At 44.2% G+C, this 19,016-nt stretch overlaps 1 protein-coding gene across 3 annotated transcripts in view; it reads left to right on the forward strand.

The window, feature by feature from the left end:
• The window catches only part of LOC130121181 (NLR family CARD domain-containing protein 3-like), a 58,621-nt gene that overhangs the window by 9,879 nt on the left and 29,726 nt on the right, over positions 1 to 19,016 (forward strand). For all 3 annotated transcript variants that reach the window (XM_056290047.1, XM_056290045.1, XM_056290044.1), the window contains exon 7: positions 1,625 to 1,703. In XM_056290047.1, coding sequence (XP_056146022.1) covers positions 1,625 to 1,703 — 79 coding nt within the window. The remainder of the gene's footprint in view (positions 1 to 1,624; positions 1,704 to 19,016) is intronic.

Raw genomic sequence — 19,016 nt, forward strand, 5'->3', positions numbered from 1 at the left:
AAATTAAATTTAATGATGATAAATCTGAGGCCATTCTGTTCATTCCCCTAAATTCCATCAGCCCTTTCGGTACTGATCTTGATGATCTGTCATGTAGTCTTAAGCAGTCTGCTAGGAATCTTTGGGTAATATTCAATGCTAACCTCGGTTTTGATAATCAAATCAACCATGTTCAGTCGTGCTTTCTCCAGCTCAAGGTAATCTCTAAAAATATGTCATTTTTATCAATTGCCGATCTGTAAAAAGTTGTACATCTATTGTCGGGTTGATTATGCAACGCACTTTACTCAAGTGGAGCAAGGGCTCTCTCTACCGTCGGCAGTTGGTACAAAGGCTGCTGCTCGGCTCGTTATCGGGACAAAGAGGCATGACCAATATCACTCCTGTGCTTCCCTCCCCACATTGGCTCCCTGTCATATTTTGGATTGATTTTAAAATTGTATTACTCCCTTTTAAGGCCTTAAAAGGTCTTGCTCCTACATACATTTCCCATTTATTGACGTGGTATACGCCCTGTCCACCATTACAGTCTGCAGATGGAGCCCTGCTTGTTATTCCCAGGTCTCGGTTTTTCACAAAGGGTGGTCGGGCTTTTGCTGTTAGTGCCCCCACACTATGGAACTCTCTTCCTATTCAACTAAGACAAACCAAGCCTTTAGCTTCTTTTAAATCTCGTCTTAAAGCTTTTCTTTTTATGAAGGCTTTTACAAATGTTTAATATTTGTTTTTATTTATTTGCCCTGTTTTTACTTTTACTCTTACTTATTTTTGTAACTTTTGATTAACAAATTGCTTTCTCCCCTTTTGCTCTTATTCTATGGTTTTATTTGTTAGTGGGTTTTGTTTTCTTTTCTTACAATATTGTTTTTTCTGTGTCATTTTCAATAGTTTTATTCTGTTCTGTGAAGCACTCCGTAACCTTTTTTATTTTAGAAAAGTGTTAAATGAAGTTCATTATTATTGTTATTATTATTCAATTACTGTAAGGGATTAAGAAAAATTAGCCAGCTTCATAGGAAACATAAGAAATCTACAACATAAAAAAACGTACATCTAAAGATAAAGTTGACACAGTAGTTGACTAATCGACTATTCTGACCCATACCTACTTAACAGATCTCCAAAGCTAAACTTATTCAATAGTCTTCCTCTGTTTTTAACGGGATCCATCAAGAGAGACCAGACTCCTCTGTACCCAACTGTGTGTCTATAAGGAGTTACCGGTCTATAAATCCCACTATCTCTTTCAAAGATGGATACCACTCTACTAAAAAGAGGTCAGAATTAAACAGCTGATGTTAACAGACGGTTTGGTTGTTATCAGACTCTACTGAACAGACAAAAGTAACAATTCATGAGACATAGAACTGGTCTGAACCGTCTATTTGATTTTTTTTTCTCTCAAAATATCCCATCTAATCAGATCAGTAGTCACATGTTCACCTTGCATTTCTACCTGGCTCCATCAGGACACAGCGACATCTTTAATCTCGTGTGTGTGTGTGTGTGTGTGTGTGTGTGTGTGTGTGTGTGTGTGTGTGTGTGTGTGTGTGTGTGTGTGTGTGTGTGTGTGTGTGTGTGTGTGTGTGTGTGTGTGTGTTTATATTTGGAGACCATGTCACAGACAACACCAAGAGAGGTCAGAGGTTCCCAGTGGTCAGTCTGTCCGGGCGCATCAAACAGACCTGGATGTCATATTTATGGTGTGTAAATGTACAACAGTTTTAACTTCACCTACAAATGAAATTACAACCATTGGAGTCATTAGGGGTGGGACAAAATATCGATACGGAAATATATTGTATTACTTCCTGTTGCGACACGTTATCGATACACTGGCACCAAATATCGATATTTATTATTAAACTATGCAGACGCTCTAAACGGATTCCCCCACCAATTTGACTTGCCAGAGTCACTACTTCATGATTCCTCGTGGTTGCGCTTATCAAATGAATGAGGATAAACTTGTGGCAAAGAAGAAGAAACTCACGGGGGGGGGGGGGGTGGCGGACAGCATGGATAGTAGGAGAAGGCAAATCAGAGGCACCGTCGTCAAGTCGAAAGTCTGGGCCCACGTGATATGCAAGACCTTTCTTATGAAAGTTAAGTAAACGGGCAACACCACGAACATGCATAGCCACCTTGTTCATTATCAAGGTGGCTTGTTCGGCGATCCTGATCTCGTCGTGGAGAAAACGGCTAACGAGGCCATAACTGGAAGTAAGTCACGATGTTTAAAGCAAAGCTTCCTTTTACATCCCCGAGGGCTACCAGGGTTACTAAGTATATCGCTTGGTTTACTTGCAAGGACCTTCGCCCATACACTGTAGTCAAAAATTAAGGTTTTTGCCCAATGCTTCAAATAATGGAACCAATATATGACATACCGAGTCGACAATATTTCACCGAAATAGCTGTTCTTGCGTTGTATGCAGAGACGAGAGCAAAGGTGGAGGATGCACCTCAATCTGCTGAGAGAGTTTCACTCACCTGCGATGGGTGGACTTCAAGAGCCATCGAGTCCTATGTAACCATCACCGCTCATTTTATTATCGACTGGGAAATGCACTCTTACATCCTTCAAACTAGGGTGATACATGAGAGTCGCACCGCTGCTCATATGGCATAAGTGTCACAGAAGGATACAAAAGAATGGAAGCTTACTGAAAAAGACCCAGTAGTATACTGTCAACGCATCAAATATGACTGTAGCTGTTGAGCTGACTGGATATCAACACATTTGGTGTTAAGCGCATATACCGAACCTCACGTCACAGCGTGCTCTGAAACTGAAAGCCGTGGCTCGAGTGCTTGCGAACGTTTGGAGGATTTCCGTCTTCTTCCACAGAAGCACCATAGCCACGGATGCACTGAAGAGAAACCAGAAGATGCTGGACCTTCCACAACACAAGCTAATAAGTTGTTGTCCGATGGAACAACTTCTATGAGATGTTCTCCCGGTTTCACGAGCCTCCCGAGGTAAGTTGGTTATTGTACATTGTTTCTGATAAATTTATTAAAATCTGTATCTGATTTGTTTGTATATCATATAGATTCAATTTTAATAATGAGGTTCTGGGTCCGCGGTGGTGTAGCGGTCTAAGCATCGGCTTTATGTCGATGCAGTTGCCCACTGGGGACCGGGGTTCGCCCCCGGTCTCGTCAGATCCAACTATGGCCGGATTCGATGAAGCAGCAATAATAGAAGGTATGCACTGACGTCACTTTCCCACTCGAACACGCCCCCTCAGTCGCAGTGAGCGGCAAAACATCCCGCAACATGGCTGCTTCTAGTAGGGGAGACAGTGAAACCGGGATGATAACGCAAGATTATCTGCTTAAATTAAAGGAAGTTGGACCTGACAGTGACCCGTACAGCTTACCAAATAACCAGGGGTCAGTGGACATTAACACTGGGCCACAATCGAGTTTCCTGATATTTATATGTACTTGATTTCTACACCAGGGAAATACACAAAGCAAAGCCTGAAGGTATACAAAAGTCTTGACGCTTGGTCGTACCTCAAGGCGGGATTTGTTGGCGAAATTAAAGTGACGAGGACACCGATAGACATTCTGGTTGTATGTGGACAGGTTTGTACAAATATTTATTTTATTTTATTAAGTTACAACTGTGAAAACTGTAACGTTAAGCCAACCATTCTCCCCTTTGTTTATATAACACAATTCAATGTTATGAAAGATGCTAAATATTTAATTGATGAAGTAGTCAATACAGTATATGACTTTATGGTTTTACCATTTAACGTTACCCAAAAATCCAATATAGCCTAACGTCGGCCTACCTGACACAAAATGGGAACCGCAAATCCACGATTCGATGCCTGGATTCCAGTTGTTTCTGCGAATTGCAGCGATCCATTTGTTTCTCTTTACCTTATCGTTCGGTAGTCTGTAAAAAGATAACTCCGATTTCTTGTGAAATCTTAGTGCAGTCTATTGCACAATAGCTCTTTCCCATTTTAGATGCGTTTTCGCTGTATTCAAGCTGGAAGCCGCGTTTTTTTTTAATGTATTTCTATTTTTTCCCCTTATCCCACCCGATTAAGCCAATGGCATGGCCGGAACTCTTGTTGAATTACTCCCCTGGCTCACGTTTCTACAGGAAGGAGATAGTCGTAACACCAGCTTCCGTCAAACTCGGTCGGCTGCTCTCGCGGTAGAGGCTAGTTCCCATCGATGCAGAGAACGGAAATGGAGTAGAGAACGGTCAACTGAGCATGCGCGAAATGCCTCTACCATGCCTCCACACACCCCGCGTAGCATCCAGGCGCTAGGATTCTAGGAAGACCCACCCCTACTCTGCGTCTGATTAGCTAACTTTAACCCTAACCCCGCCCTAACCCTAACCTACCCAAACAACGGAGGCAACGAGTACTTGCGCATGCTCAGTTGACCGTTCTCTGCATCGATGGGAACTAGCCTCTACCCTGCTCTCGCTCGTTTAATCAGTGCCGCGTTACCGCTGAGTTCCGCATCCGTGACGTCAGCCGCTTGGCAAAAAGACTGAGTGGCAGCTAACGTCCAGCTTGAATACAGCGAAAACGCATCTAAAATGGGAAAGAGCTGTTGTGCAATAGACTGCACTAATAGATTTCACAAGAAATCGGAGTTATCTTTTTACAGACTGCTGAAAGATAAGGTAAAGAGAAACAAATGGATCGCTGCAATTCGCAGAAACAACTGGGCTCCAGGCACCGAAACGTGGATTTGCGGTTCCCATTTTGTGACAGGTAGGCCGACGTTAGGCTATATTGGATTTTTGGGTAACGTTAAATGGTCAAACCATAAAGTCATATACTGTATTGACTACTCCATCAATTAAATATTTAGCATCTTTCATAAGTTTTTGTCAGCATATTTAAAAAAAAGTCGTTGTGTTCTACAAACAAAGGGGAGAATGGTTGGCTTAACGTTACAGTTTTCACAGTTGTAACTTAATAAAATTGAATAAATATTTGCACAAACCTGTCCACATACAACCAGAATGTCCATCGGTGTCCTCGTCACTTTAATTTCGCCAACAAATCCCGCCGTGAAGTACGACCAAGCGTCAAGACTTTTGTATACCTTCAGGCTTTGCTTTGTGTATTTCCCTGGCGTAGAAATCAAGTGCATATACACGTGTGTGTGTGTGTGTGTTTATATTTATATTATATCAGGAAACTCGATTGTGGCCCAATGTTAATGTCCAAGGACCACTGGTTATTTGGTAAGCTGTACGGGTCACTGTCAGGTCCAAATTCCTTTAATTTAAGCAGATAATCTTGCGTTATCATCCCGGTTTCACTGTTTCCCCTACTAGAAGCAGCCATGTCGCGGGATGTTTTGCCACTCACTGCGACTGAGGGGGCGTGTTCCAGTGGGAAAGTGACGTCAATGCATACCTTCTATTGGCAAGGCTGTCTTCGGGAGGGGGGCGGAGTCGGTTTGTGTTCGTCACATGAATGCGTCTCTGGATGTGTCGGAAAAAGCAGTGATTAGGCCTGGATCGGTAGAGGCTAGTTCCCATCGATGCAGAGAACGGTCAACTGAGTATGCGCAAGTACTCGTTGCCTCCGTTGTTTGGGTAGGTTAGGGTTAGGGCGGGGTTAGGGTTAAAGTTAGCTAATCAGGCGCAGAGTAGGGGTGGGTCTTCCTCGAATCCTAGCGCCTGGATGTTACGCGGGGCGTGTGGAGGCATGGTAGAGGCATTTCGCGCATGCTCATTTGACCGTTCTCTACTCCATTTCGGTTCTCTGCATCGATGGTAACTAGCCTCTACCAGCCTGGATCCGCCTTGTCACGAAAGTGGCGAGGCGTGTCCTTCGGGACAGCCGGCCGGAGAGATGCAGTTGGCACGCGCCGAACGCATACAGTACGAGGGTGGGAGTTTGAATTAGAACAGGGAGCGATTAGCCACTAAATTGCGAGAAAAGGGGGAAAATCAGAAATAAACTTTTAAAAAAATAATGAGGTTGTGAACGTTTTCGCCTAAAATATGAATTCATGATTTTGAACTAAAGTGTTCTGCTGCTCTGTTCTTGCATTAAAGATTAGCACTAGAACGACCAAAGACGGTCATATGACCGTTTTGGATTTTAGAAGTTTAATAACTTTGTGGAAAAAAAGATACAGACCTGACGCTTCCCGAATGCTCCTAAAACTGCGTGTAATTGCATTAAAATTAGTTTTAGATCAATTGCACAAAAAAGTTATAAGATCTACCTAACACACGCACACCTAGGGACAATTTTAGTATGGCTGATTCACCTAACCTACATGTCTTTGGACTGTGAGAGGAAACCGGAGCCCCGGGAGGAAACCCACGCAGACACAGGGGAGAACATGCAAACTCCACACAGAGAACGACCCCCAAGGTTGGATCACCCTGGGGCTCGAACCCAGGACCTTCTGGGTTAACTATTTCTCATTGCTTTCACACAATTTTCTTTTGAGTTTTAACACACTTTTCAAAACAGTTAATACACTTCTCAGAGAGAGAGACACGAAACCTAATTGAATGACCATGTCAACACATTGCAGATGTTGCACCCCTGTAAAGAGGAATAATAAAGGAAAAACACGAGACACGATGTCGCTTCAGTCACGTCCAGTGTTGTAATGGACGAACGAAGGCCACGTGCTCCCCTCTGCCGAAAGCTCAGACACAAGCAATCAAGAACCGATCAGCGATTAGCGAAACACTTTAAAAGAAATAAACTTTGAAGAAAAGAATACAGTAGAAAACAATATAAAAAGTAATCGGGAAGATTTCCCCCAAAAAAATCAGAAATTAGTTGTGTTTTAAACACAGATTATCCTTTTTAGTTTATCACTCTATGCTTATATTATTTGCCTGTGAGACCAGAGTAGTAGATTACTGACCACTTGACCAACAGATCACAATGGATTTCACCTTAATCAGTTTTTCCCTTTGTAATGAATTATGTTTTCTTTTTAACCATGTACTGTCACGAATTAAGCATTCTTTTGCTTACTGTTCTTAGCATATTCACATAAACATTTTTAGCATTTTAACGGCACTTTTATATTTTAACGGCACATTTATAACCATTGCACACTCCCCCTCAACATAGATGTCGTCCTCGACATTGAATGATTAAGACAGTTGCATAGCATACAATCCAGATCTTCTAATAGTTTGTATGTAAACGCTCGGCCTATCCCAAAGTCCTTGAGTGTGTGCAACATGTGATCTGTATGGCAGGTCTCAGCTGCTTCAACAGTCCAGAATAAGTGTGTTTGTGGGTATTAACACTCCGCTTTCTCAAAAGTCCATGAGTGTGTATGCGTACATGCGTGTTCCACTTGGGAAACAGTCCATGCATGTGTGTATGCAGTATATTTGTGCATTCAGCTCAGCAAGAGTCCGTCCATGAATGTATGTATGCATATTCCATAAGAGTCCACGTGAGTGTGTGTGTCAAACAGTCCATGAAATGTCTGTGGTTACCCATGCAGGAGCACAGGTTGATAGGTGAGGGTCTGGAGAGAATCTTGCCACATGATCTCTGGTTGATGGGCTCTGTAGTGTTGCATAGGGTTACACCCATACATGGATCTGGCTGGAAGTCCCATACCGTAGCAAACTGGAGTACCAAACTCATTATAGATGAATAGCTTTGGTGGTCGTCGTTCTCTCCTTGGCCGTTCTTGTACTTGTTAATTGTCACTGTGACTTTCACATAGTGGGGGTGAAAGTGGTGGCGGTACAGAGTTGTCTCCAAGAATTTCCAGTTCCTCTGGTGTCTCATCCAGCAACCCAATCCCGCCGTGATCCTCCCTTAGCTGTGGCAGTCTTTCCTGTTCCTTTCCTTGCTCGTCATCTGCTCCTGTAGGTTCAGAGCCTGCTGACTGGCCAACATGTTCCTCTTCATTACATGTTTGTGGGTGTACATCCTGAGTAGGCTGTTGAGATGGGTAATAGAACCAGTCATCCTCTGAGTCCTCATCACTGTCATCATCTTGCTGAGTGTTGGTTTTCCCTTCATCTGTCTGTTTTAAAATTTTCCTCTGTGGTCTGGCGACTTTTAGGGGAGCTTCCAAAGGCAGATAATCACATGGAAGCAAGAGATTGCGATGTAGTATCCTACTATCTCTCCCCTTTCCTTGTTCTGGTACAACTTCATAAACTGGAGCATCCTTGTTTACTCGGTGAACAACCTTGTGGATAGTTTCTTCCCAATGGCTGCATAGCTTGCCAGTCCCTCCTCTTGGGGTTAAGTTCCTAACCAGAACACGATCTCCTGGTTCCAACTCTGAGCTCCTCACTTTGCAGTCATGGTTTCTTTTGCCTCTTTCAGCTGACTTTCTCGCACTGTTCTTTGTTATTTCGTAGGCTTCTTGCATCCCTTCTCGCCACTTTCGCATGTACTCTCTGTGGTCAGGTGTACCTGTTTCTGGTGTCAAGCTGAAGAGGATGTCGACAGGAAGTCTTGGGGTCCTCCCAAAAAGAAGATAAAAGGGAGAAAAGCCAGTGACTTCACATTTTGTACAATTGTATGCAAAAATCATCAACTTGTTCAATGAGTCCTTCCAGTTCGATTTCTCTTTCTCTGTCAGTGTTCTCAGCATCTGTATGAGTGTACAATTGAAGCGCTCGACTTGGCCATTTCCTTCAGGGTGGTATGGCGTTGTTCGCGAGCCTAACACTCCAGAGGTCTCCTTCAGTTGTGCGAGGAGCTGGTTTTGAAATTCACCTCCTTGATCGTGATGGATGCGCTGAGGGAATCCAAATTTCAATGCATAATCATTGAAAAGTTTATCTGCTATTGTTTTTGCCGACTTAGAGGTTGTGGCGTAGGCTTGGGCAAATCTCGAGAAATGGTCTAACAACCAATATGTACTCATACCCGCCTGCACACTTGTCAACATGTCGAAAATCAATGGAGACTAATTGAAAGGGCTGAGTCGTGACAATGTTGGTTAGGGGTGCTCTAACCTCTTGGCTGGGCCTCTTTTGTTTCAAACATGAACAGCTTCGAGCCACATAGTGTTCATGTGCCCCATGTCATCATGCAACTCCTTCAAAACGGTTGCCTTGTACTTTCTGGCAGAACAAGCTGTGTCCGCGTGGCTGTTTTTCGACGCAGGATGCCATCATCATCTAAGGTGAGTCTTTCCCATTCACATACCAGCCTTTTACTTTGCGCACTGAATGATTTTAACTGTTTGTTGTCAGGTCTCTTATTTAACCGACGACACTCAATCACTGGGCCGATATTTTTATCTTCCTTCTGAGCTCGACAAATCTCTGCAGGCAAGAGAGGCCGATGTTCTGATTTATTGATGTCTTTGCACTTAGCAGACAGAGCCATGGACCACACTGGATTAGGATTTGGGTCCTCAACTGACTGCTACTGCTTGTACTGAACGAGATGACATTTCCTCAGTACAGTCCTTCAACATGGTGTCGATATCTACTGGCATTCTCGAGAGACAGTTGGCATCAACATTTTCCCTTCCTGGCCGGTATCGGATGGTGAGGTGAAAATCCACTAATTCAGCAACCCACCGGCTTCCAGTTGCATTTAGTTTTGCTGTGGACAAGACGTAGGGGAGCGGATTATTGTCCATAAACACAGTGCATGATGAGCCGATCAAATAGTCCCTAAATCTTTCACCCACGGCCTATTTAAGGGCGAGGAACTCCGATTTTCCGGAATGTAAATGGTAGTTCTTCTCGGATGCAGTGAGGGTTCGAGACGCGTATGCTATTACGCACATTTTCCCTCCCTGTTCCTGATACAAAACTGCACCCAGGCCGAGGTTGGAAGCGTCTGTATGCAGGACAAAGGGTTTGCTGAAGTCAGGAAAGGCAAGGATTGGCGGCTCCACTAGATGGTCCAAAAGTTCCTCCAGCAAGTGTTGATGTTTTTCTGTCCATACAATGGGCTGGTTGGAGGGCGCCCCATTGTGTTTTCTTCTTGTACCACGTTCGTCACTCTTTGTACATCAGCAGCAGCTCTCATGAGGTTGTAGAGCGGGACAGCGATTCGAGAGAAATCCCTAATGTACTGACGATAATAACTCAGGAGACCCATGATGGCTCTTACTTCTCCCACGGTGGTTGGTCGCTTGTCTTTTAGTGCTCTGACAGCTATGGTGTCAGCAGGGTCAATTTTGCTGCCCTCTGATGAGACAACCCGCCCAAGATAGTGAACCTCTCGTCGAAACATCTCACATTTGGCCGGTTTCAGTTTTATGCTATGCTCTCTCAGACACCTCAGTACAGTTCTGACACTTTCAACATGGTTTTCAAATGACTGGCCAAACACAAGTTTGTCATCAAGGTATGGGATGCAAATCTCATCTCGAATCCCCTCGAGACATTCTTCCATGCATCGCTGGAAGGCAGCTTGTACGTTCATTAGGCTGAAGGGAATTCGAATCCATTCATATAACCCCCAAGGGGTCACAAAAGCAGTGAGGGGTCGGCTCTCCTCAGACATGAAGCCTTGATGGTACGCTTTCCCCTGGTCCAAGAGCGAGAACCATGAATTACCCCCCAGGCTGTCCATGATGTCCTGGACCCTGGGGATGGGCTGGCGATCTGGTACAGTTTTCCAATTTAACTCACGGTAGTCAATACACAGGCGTAAAGCTTCCATCTTTTTTTCGGACACACACAACTGGGGATGCATAGGGGGAGTTAGATTTGCACACCCAACCTTGTGCGATGAGATCATGTAAATAGCTCTTCATCTCTTGATACAGTGGTTTCGGTACAGAGAGGTAAGTTTTGGCCACAGGCTCTGTGTCTGTTAGTGAGATGGAAAGCTGCAAGTTTTTGATACAGCCTATGTCGTCATCAGATCTGGAAAAGGAGCCTGACTCTTCTCTTAACATTTTTTTGACTATTTCTCTTTCAGGTGGACTGATATGATCCAAGTCGACTGGAGGATCCCAGTCATCACCGGAAATATGTTCTTTCTCTGCTCCTATATTACTCACTGTTACTGGAGGAGACGGTCAGGGCCGTTCGAAGATTGTCAATGGGTAAACTGCTTGAACTCGCTGCGCTGTCCCAATAACAGTCCTGCCAGTGAGCACTATATCATGATCTGTTGGATTTTGCACATCCACAACTATGAATGGTTTTGCCCCTTTTTTCAGTGTCACAAGAGTATCAGTGAACTCAAGGTCCTCTGGCCACTGTGGATCAACACTAGGCTCAAAAATCCTTGTTGTCTCATCTTGCAAAGGTGTTGTCAAAACTCGGCACTCTGGTCTTATAGATGTGTGTTTGGGGACATACACTCGCTCCCTGGTCGTCTTGACTACATACTCATGTTATTGCTGTTCAGCAGTAAATTGCTCTATAAAAACTTCAGCGTGATTCATTCCAAAGCCAGGAAAAGCTGCTTGGACAGTTTTGATTAGCTGCTGTTTATCAGTGGCATTATTCTGCTGTAGCTCAGTATCAACAATCAGTCCAATAACATTTGAGCCAATAATAGGGTGAGCAAGGCTGTTACCTTTAATCACCAGGGTGGGGACAATGACATCTGTTGTGGGAGCTCCATTTGCAGCTGATTTAAATGTCACCTCTATCCATCCTACGTATGGCACGTCTTCCCCATGAGCTGCAGCGAGGTTTAAAGTGTCATTAGTTTCAATGATTTCAGAAATGTCCCTCAATTTTACATGTGGTATGTGCTCTGCTTTCCAGTGTTCACTCACTACAGCCACTTGTGAGCCGGAGTCCCACAAGGCTCTTACCTGCTGGTCTTGAATATGGCAGTTAATAAGATATATCTTCCCCTCTAGCAGAGCCATTTTGACTTGTTTTCTCTTTCGTGTTGTGGCTCGGACTGTATTACATAAGGTTGTTGAACATTGATTCCTGTGGACCACCCAGTGTTCATGTTGACATGCCTTAGAGCAGTATAACACACCTTTACATGATGCACATTGTCTCAGCCTCACATTTCTTCCATGTACACCACAGTGTGCATAAAGTTGGGGGGCTGTTGATGAAGCGGTCACTCCCTGCCCCGCTGGAGTAACCCTTGCCCGTTTAAAGCACTCCCTCTGAATTGACCTGATCTTCCCATTCTGCAACCGGCTGAGAAGTGTTCGCTACTGCCACACCTGAAGCAGTGATCGCAGTCTTCTGTATTTTCCTGCTGGCAAGCATAACATCTCCTTCTACGGTGTGGTGCAGATGTGTGGAGAGGACATTGGTTGCCAAACCTTTGGTTGAGGGATAGCCGTGTTATGCCGCAGGGGCTGGAGCAGCCCAGTGTCTCTGTGGTGGGCCATGATGAACTGGTGCTAGCTGATGTGGAGTACAGACTGGTACGGGTGCTGGATCTGGGGGCTGCCTAGGTAGGTAAAAGGGCTGCTGCATAGACTCTTTGATTGCAGACACTTCAACTTTAAGGTCCTTTAAGAGGGACATGTTACTCTCATCTCCTGCCGTTCTGATAGAATATTAGTTTGATTCTTACTGTGACTTGGCTGGCTCATTTTCTCCTTCTCAGCAGGAGTGTGGTCAGACTGAGCAGAGTGAATGGCTACAGGTCGCTGTGGTGTTGTCATTTTTTTCTTGTCTTGCCTCTCACTTTCATAGGCACATGCGGTATTCAGTTTTTCAAACAGGGATTCATCAGAAACACCAGCTTGCTCCAGATATGGCTGGAGGTCCTGTTTGATATTATCGTTCTGCAAGCCAGTCATAACTGAGTGAAGAAACATGTTCTGTACTAACACTGGTTCGTATCTTAGGCCTGACTCTAACTCTTGCGAGGCAAACAGAATCTTCTGCCTTAGATCTAGAGCACAGATAAAGAAGTTTTGAGGTGTCTCTTTTATGCCCTTAACTTCAGATGACAACTGTTTATATAATTCTATCGCGCTCTTTTCTTGATAATGACAACGGAGTATCCTTCGAAGTGTTGGTAGTGTGAGGTCACTTTTCCCCTCTAAGTAACTGTGTAACTGCATTCCCGGGACTATGGCTCTTATGACAGCATCAACAATCTCAGTCTCGGGAAAGCCCTTGAGGAGGCCATGCTCAATCTGCCGTGCTAAGCTGGAAAATGTGAGGCGGTCTTTTTGTCCTGGCTCTCCAATTTGTCCAGATATTTTAAATTCTTTTTGCCAGGGGAGAGGGATCGGACTTGGACCTACACCTGAGACTGGCGTTCTGTGGGTGACTGTAGTGACCTGAGCCTTGCGTTCACTTCCCCTATGAATACTTCCTATAGAAGACAGCGACTGTAACCGGTGGGGCTTGCTTTCTTGTGGTATATTGCCCTGTGCTTTGTCCTGTTCATTTTGCCCTTCATTAAGTGCTGCTTGAGGCTCGGTCAAGTGCTCAGCGATAGCTACCTCAGCATGGAGCTCAGTTATTTTGTCTCCAATGAGGAGGAGCTCTGCCATTCCCATATCCTCGAGTTGCTGTAACTCCTCCCTCTGCAGGTGATTACTTATCATTATGATTAATGATGCCCTGTTCTTTCCTGCCACATGCTCGAATTCTGGCCCAGCAATAGTGAGAAAGTCACATAATTCTTTTAGATTGTCTGCTGGCTGTGTACACAAAAGTCCAAATATTTCCAACTGCAATGTCTCTATCTCAGTTGACTCCATTGTCTTTGCGGCAACAACTCAGTGTCCTGTAGTGGTAGTGGTCTGTGTGCTAACCCTTGGCAATAGCGCTCCTGGTACCTTAAGTTTACCTCAGATTGCTTGTGCTCTTTGTTGTAAACACTCAAACCCCCACAGGATAAGCCACTGGATGCTGCCTGACTGGGTAATTTGAAAGGGACTGAATGAGAGCTGGGGACGTCCGTTGCTGGCAGAAGTCGAACCTCGTCTCATCCAATCCCAGCTGTGCCTGGGATTGGATTCTTTACTGCGTCAAGCTGGTCTTCCACAGAAAGGGGCTTCACATCGTAGTCATGTAGAGTCGCCCAAACCTCACTGGACACATGAGGATATGTCATACATGTGGGAAGCAATATAAATCCACACATTTTCCTGTTATCAAGATGATGTGTCAGAACAGAGCTATCCACTATTGAAAGATTAGTGAATATATATATATATACACTACCGTTCAAAAGTTTGGGATCACCCAAACAATTTCGTGTTTTCCATGAAAAGTCACACTTATTCACCACCATATGTTGTGAAATGAATAGAAAATAGAGTCAAGACATTGACAAGGTTAGAAATAATGATTTGTATTTGAAATAAGATTTTTTTACATCAAACTTTGCTTTCGTCAAAGAATCCTCCATTTGCAGCAATTACAGCATTGCAGACCTTTGGCATTCTAGCTGTTAATTTGTTGAGGTAATCTGGAGAAATTGCACCCCACGCTTCCAGAAGCAGCTCCCACAAGTTGGATTGGTTGGATGGGCACTTCTTTGAGCAGATTGAGTTTCTGGAGCATCACATTTGTGGGGTCAATTAAACGCTCAAAATGGCCAGAAAAAGAGAACTTTCATCTGAAACTCGACAGTCTATTCTTGTTCTTAGAAATGAAGGCTATTCCATGCGAGAAATTGCTAAGAAATTGAAGATTTCCTACACCGGTGTGTACTACTCCCTTCAGAGGACAGCACAAACAGGCTCTAACAGGTACTATTTAATGAAGATGCCAGTTGGGGACCTGTGAGGCGTCTGTTTCTCAAACTAGAGACTCTAATGTACTTATCTTCTTGCTCAGTTGTGCAACGCGGCCTCCCACTTCTTTTTCTACTCTGGTTAGAGCCTGTTTGTGCTGTCCTCTGAAGGGAGTAGTACACACCGGTGTAGGAAATCTTCAATGTCTTAGCAATTTCTCACATGGAATAGCCTTCATTTCTAAGAACAAGAATAGACTGTCGAGTTTCAGATGAAAGTTCTCTTTTTCTGGCCATTTTGAGCGTTTAATTGACCCCACAAATGTGATGCTCCAGAAACTCAATCTGCTCAAAGAAGTGCCCATCCAACCAATCCAACTTGTGGGAGCTGCTTCTGGAAGCGTGGGGTGCAATTTCTCCAGATTACCTCAACAAATTAACAGCTAGAATGCCAAAGGTCTGCAATGCTGTAATTGCTGCAAATGGAGGATTCTTTGACGAAAGCAAAGTTTGATGTAAAAAAAATCTTATTTCAAATACAAATCATTATTTCTAACCTTGTCAATGTCTTGACTCTATTTTCTATTCATTTCACAACATATGGTGGTGAATAAGTGTGACTTTTCATGGAAAACACAAAATTGTTTGGGTGATCCCAAACTTTTGAACGGTAGTGTATATATATATATATATATATATATATATATATATATATATATATACACATATTATACAATGCAGTAATCTACATGTTTGAAAAATTGTATTGTACTGACAGTAACAACTCACCTATCTCCCTCATGTTCCTCTTCATGTTCCTCTTCATCTTCTTCCGCTATTAAGTCACCAATGCGACTACAAACAGTAACAAACATTTTTCAATGTCAAACTTCTGTCTCCCTTCTAATGTTTTAGTCACAGTGAAACTGGTCACCCCAATATTATTTAACTGGCTGTACATGGTGCAACCTCTGCAGCTCAATGCATACAGTAACATTAAATGTACATGCAACCTCTGCAGCTCAATGCATACAGTAGGCCTACATGTACATAATGTCTATTGCAATAATAGCAGGAAGAGTAAACATTTAGCCATATGGCATCTTAATGTGGAATTTAGTTGTAAACATGAGTGCACAACTGTAAACGTTACTCACTCATCTGCTGACTCGGGTGTCACCTCCCCAGCAGGTTGACCACCACGAACAGGAACCCTAAAAATACAAGCTAATAATGGCAGGTATGTTTCATTTCATCAACATCCTAAAATAATTTTCATGACAACATCCAGCTAACGTTATTATAGCTCTGCATGACCTACCGTGATGTCTGTCTGCTAGTAAAGTTGGTAAACTTAGCTACCTCCTCGGCGTAGGTTGATTTGACCATGGGAAAATGGTCGGTAGAGTTCCGGGTTTCAGTTTTGTCAGCCCAAGAAACGTCTTGCGAAAACAGTCCTCGGTGAAGTGCTTTGAGCACACCCTGGTGTTGTCTGTGATCTATAATGACAAATGATATCTGACGTTACTGTCAGCAACATGTTAACTGTTATGGTTGTAGTTAGACCAGAAAGCTAGCTAACAACGTTGCTAGGGAGCTAGCTAGCTAGCTATCCAGCCAGCTAGCTAGGTAAAGGTGAAGGTATTGGTAGTTACCTGAAAATGTGGCCCTGTATCCCTCTTAATTTTCACCACCCATGCCTTACGGGTGTGCAGGCGTTTGGGGAAGCGGTGAAACGTCAATGATTTATCTCTTTCCCTTCTTTGATAGGAGTTGCAGGATGGTACACAGCAGTACGACATGTTGCTTCCAGCAGTGTTTTCAATGAAGTAAGAAGGGGGCGCGGCTAAGTTCCCACCGCTTGTTTTTTTTTAAAATCCAAGATGGCCACGGCGTGAAATGGGCGTATACTGTGGCATCAATTGTTCATACGTTCCGCAATGAAAATAGGTAAGTCACTTTGCCGGCCTTTACAGTCAATTTACTGTACTGTGTTTCACTGTATTTGCACTCTTGGCAACAACCATTTCTATGTATTCTGATCTGTTATTCCCACCTATATGCTTATTTAGGTGTCATTAATTATAAATGATTAGGCACACCGTTATTACACAATGCCTAACGTGGCTTGCTTTATTCCACCGTATTGCAAGGCTGCCCGAATAATATTCCTCGCGCTTCTCCCCACATCAACAGGTGACATCACATACATACGGGTGCCCTTACATGCCAAACCGGTACATGACATCCCTCCTTTTCTGGGAAATAAACTTCAGGTTATTTTCAATTCAAAAATATGAACCCATATAACGACAGTATCAAAACATTCCTAACCAAAACACATACCACATATTCTGTATGCTTTCACCTTAATTAGAACCATGTATTAATTCTACATTAACACATATTCAGTTATGAACAGTCTGCAAACATATAAGACCTTTTAACATGTTAATTTCACATTTGCATCATCAAACAACAATCGTCACTGAACTTGACCCAACAGTTTTTTTTTTTTACATTTCTCCAGTCTATGTCATATCATAATCTGCCAGCCTCGATGGCAAGCGTCTCTCTCTTGGAGGCCTGTCTGCCCCCAGGGTGTCATTGCTGGTGTTGCTCCGCTCTGCGTTTTGAGCACCCAGTGTCTCTATGTTTGATGTGCAGTCCTCGGCATTCTGTGATGCCTCTGCTCCAGCAGGTGTCTCCTGAGTACTGGTGTATCGCTTCACGAATGTTGTGTTCCATGGGTATCTGGCTCCGGTTGGAGATTCGACGACAACTTGGTTTCCTGACTTGCTCACCACCTTGTGTGGCGTTGTGTTGAATAGTGTTGTCAGTTTATTAGTCTTTTCTTGTCTCACCAGGACCGTGTCACCGACATTGACATCTGAGTACCTGGCGTGACGCCGTTCGTCTGCATAGATCTTTGATTGTCCTTTCTGTTCTGCATCTCTGTCTCTTACCTTCAGATCAGCGTGTGCTGCTGTGATGCTTGGCAGCTTCCCCCTCATCTTTCTTTTGAAGAGCAACTCCGCGGGACTCTTCCCTGTGGTCGCGTGATCGATGCTCCGGTATACTGTCACATACTTTCTGAGTTCTCGCTTCCAATTGAGTCCATCTGAAACAGCGATGCGAATCCTCTTCATCAGCGAGGCGTTTTGACGTTCTACCTCACCGTTCGCCTGCGCCCATCGTGGCGTTGTTTTCACATGCTTGATTCCGTTAGTGTCACAGTACTCACTGAACTCCTCTGATTTGAACTGAGGACCCTGGTCCGACCTCAGTGTGACGGGAAGTCCATGTCGACTGAAGATTGTCTCTAGACTGTCTATCACTTTTGACGTGGTTGTGGACTTTAACACGTCATACTCATAGTAGCGGCTGTAGTAATCAACTACAACTAGAATCGAGTCACCTGTCGGCAGGGGTCCGAGTAAGTCAATGGAAATATCTTGCCAGGGCCCCTCTGGTAACTGTTGGTCTTAACGGTTCCGGTGCGTCTGGCCGAGCAACAACTTGGCATCCGTGGCATGACCTACAATGTCTCTCGGCTGCTCTGTCCATTGTTGGCCACCAGACTTTGCTCCTGAGGTGCTGTTTAGTTCCGACAATTCCTAAGTGTCCGTCGTGTGCTAGTGAGAAAGCGCGTGCCCGCAGTACTTGTGGCAGCACAATACGCGTTCCATGTAGAACCAACTGTCCTATTACACATAACTCACTAGCCACCGCAGCATATGCTAAGCACTTCTCAAAGTGTCCACTCTCAATAGCTTTACGCACCTCGATCAGCTCCTCGTCGTGGGCTGATGCCTCCTCCACCTCGCGTGTTGTCAATGCTCTGGGTGTGGCACTCACTGCAACGAATCTCACGTACTCGTCGGATCCGTGTGCATGTTTCTGTTTCAGTGCGCTGTTCCCCAGCAGACGTGACAGTGGGTCTGCTATGTTCTTTTTGCCCGAGATATGTACTACTTTAAAATCATAAGGCTGTAACCTTAGGACCCATCGCTCTATATGAGCGCATGGTTTCGAGCGTGGGCTGTAGATAGATTCAAGAGGTTTGTGGTATGTAACCAAGTCAAATCGTCTACCATAGATGTATGGGTGTAACCTTTCACACGCCCATACCAGACCCAAGGCCTCTTTCTCTGTCTGAGAATACCTACGTTCACAGTCGGTTAGACCATGACTGACATAACAAATGGGAACATTTTCTCCATTCTGGGTCTGTACTAACACTGCTCCTAATCCCACTGGACTAGCATCTGCAATGATTTTGGTTGGTGCATCTTTGTTAAAGTAGGCTAGTGTCCCTGCTTTGGCTAAGCCCTCTTTCAGCGCCTCAAACGCTTGTTTCTGTTCTGGACCGAATTCAAACGGAGTGTCTTTTCTTGTCAGGCGTCGCAGCGG

Source organism: Lampris incognitus, chromosome 11, assembly GCF_029633865.1.
Source record: "Lampris incognitus isolate fLamInc1 chromosome 11, fLamInc1.hap2, whole genome shotgun sequence".
Lineage (NCBI taxonomy): Eukaryota > Metazoa > Chordata > Actinopteri > Lampriformes > Lampridae > Lampris > Lampris incognitus.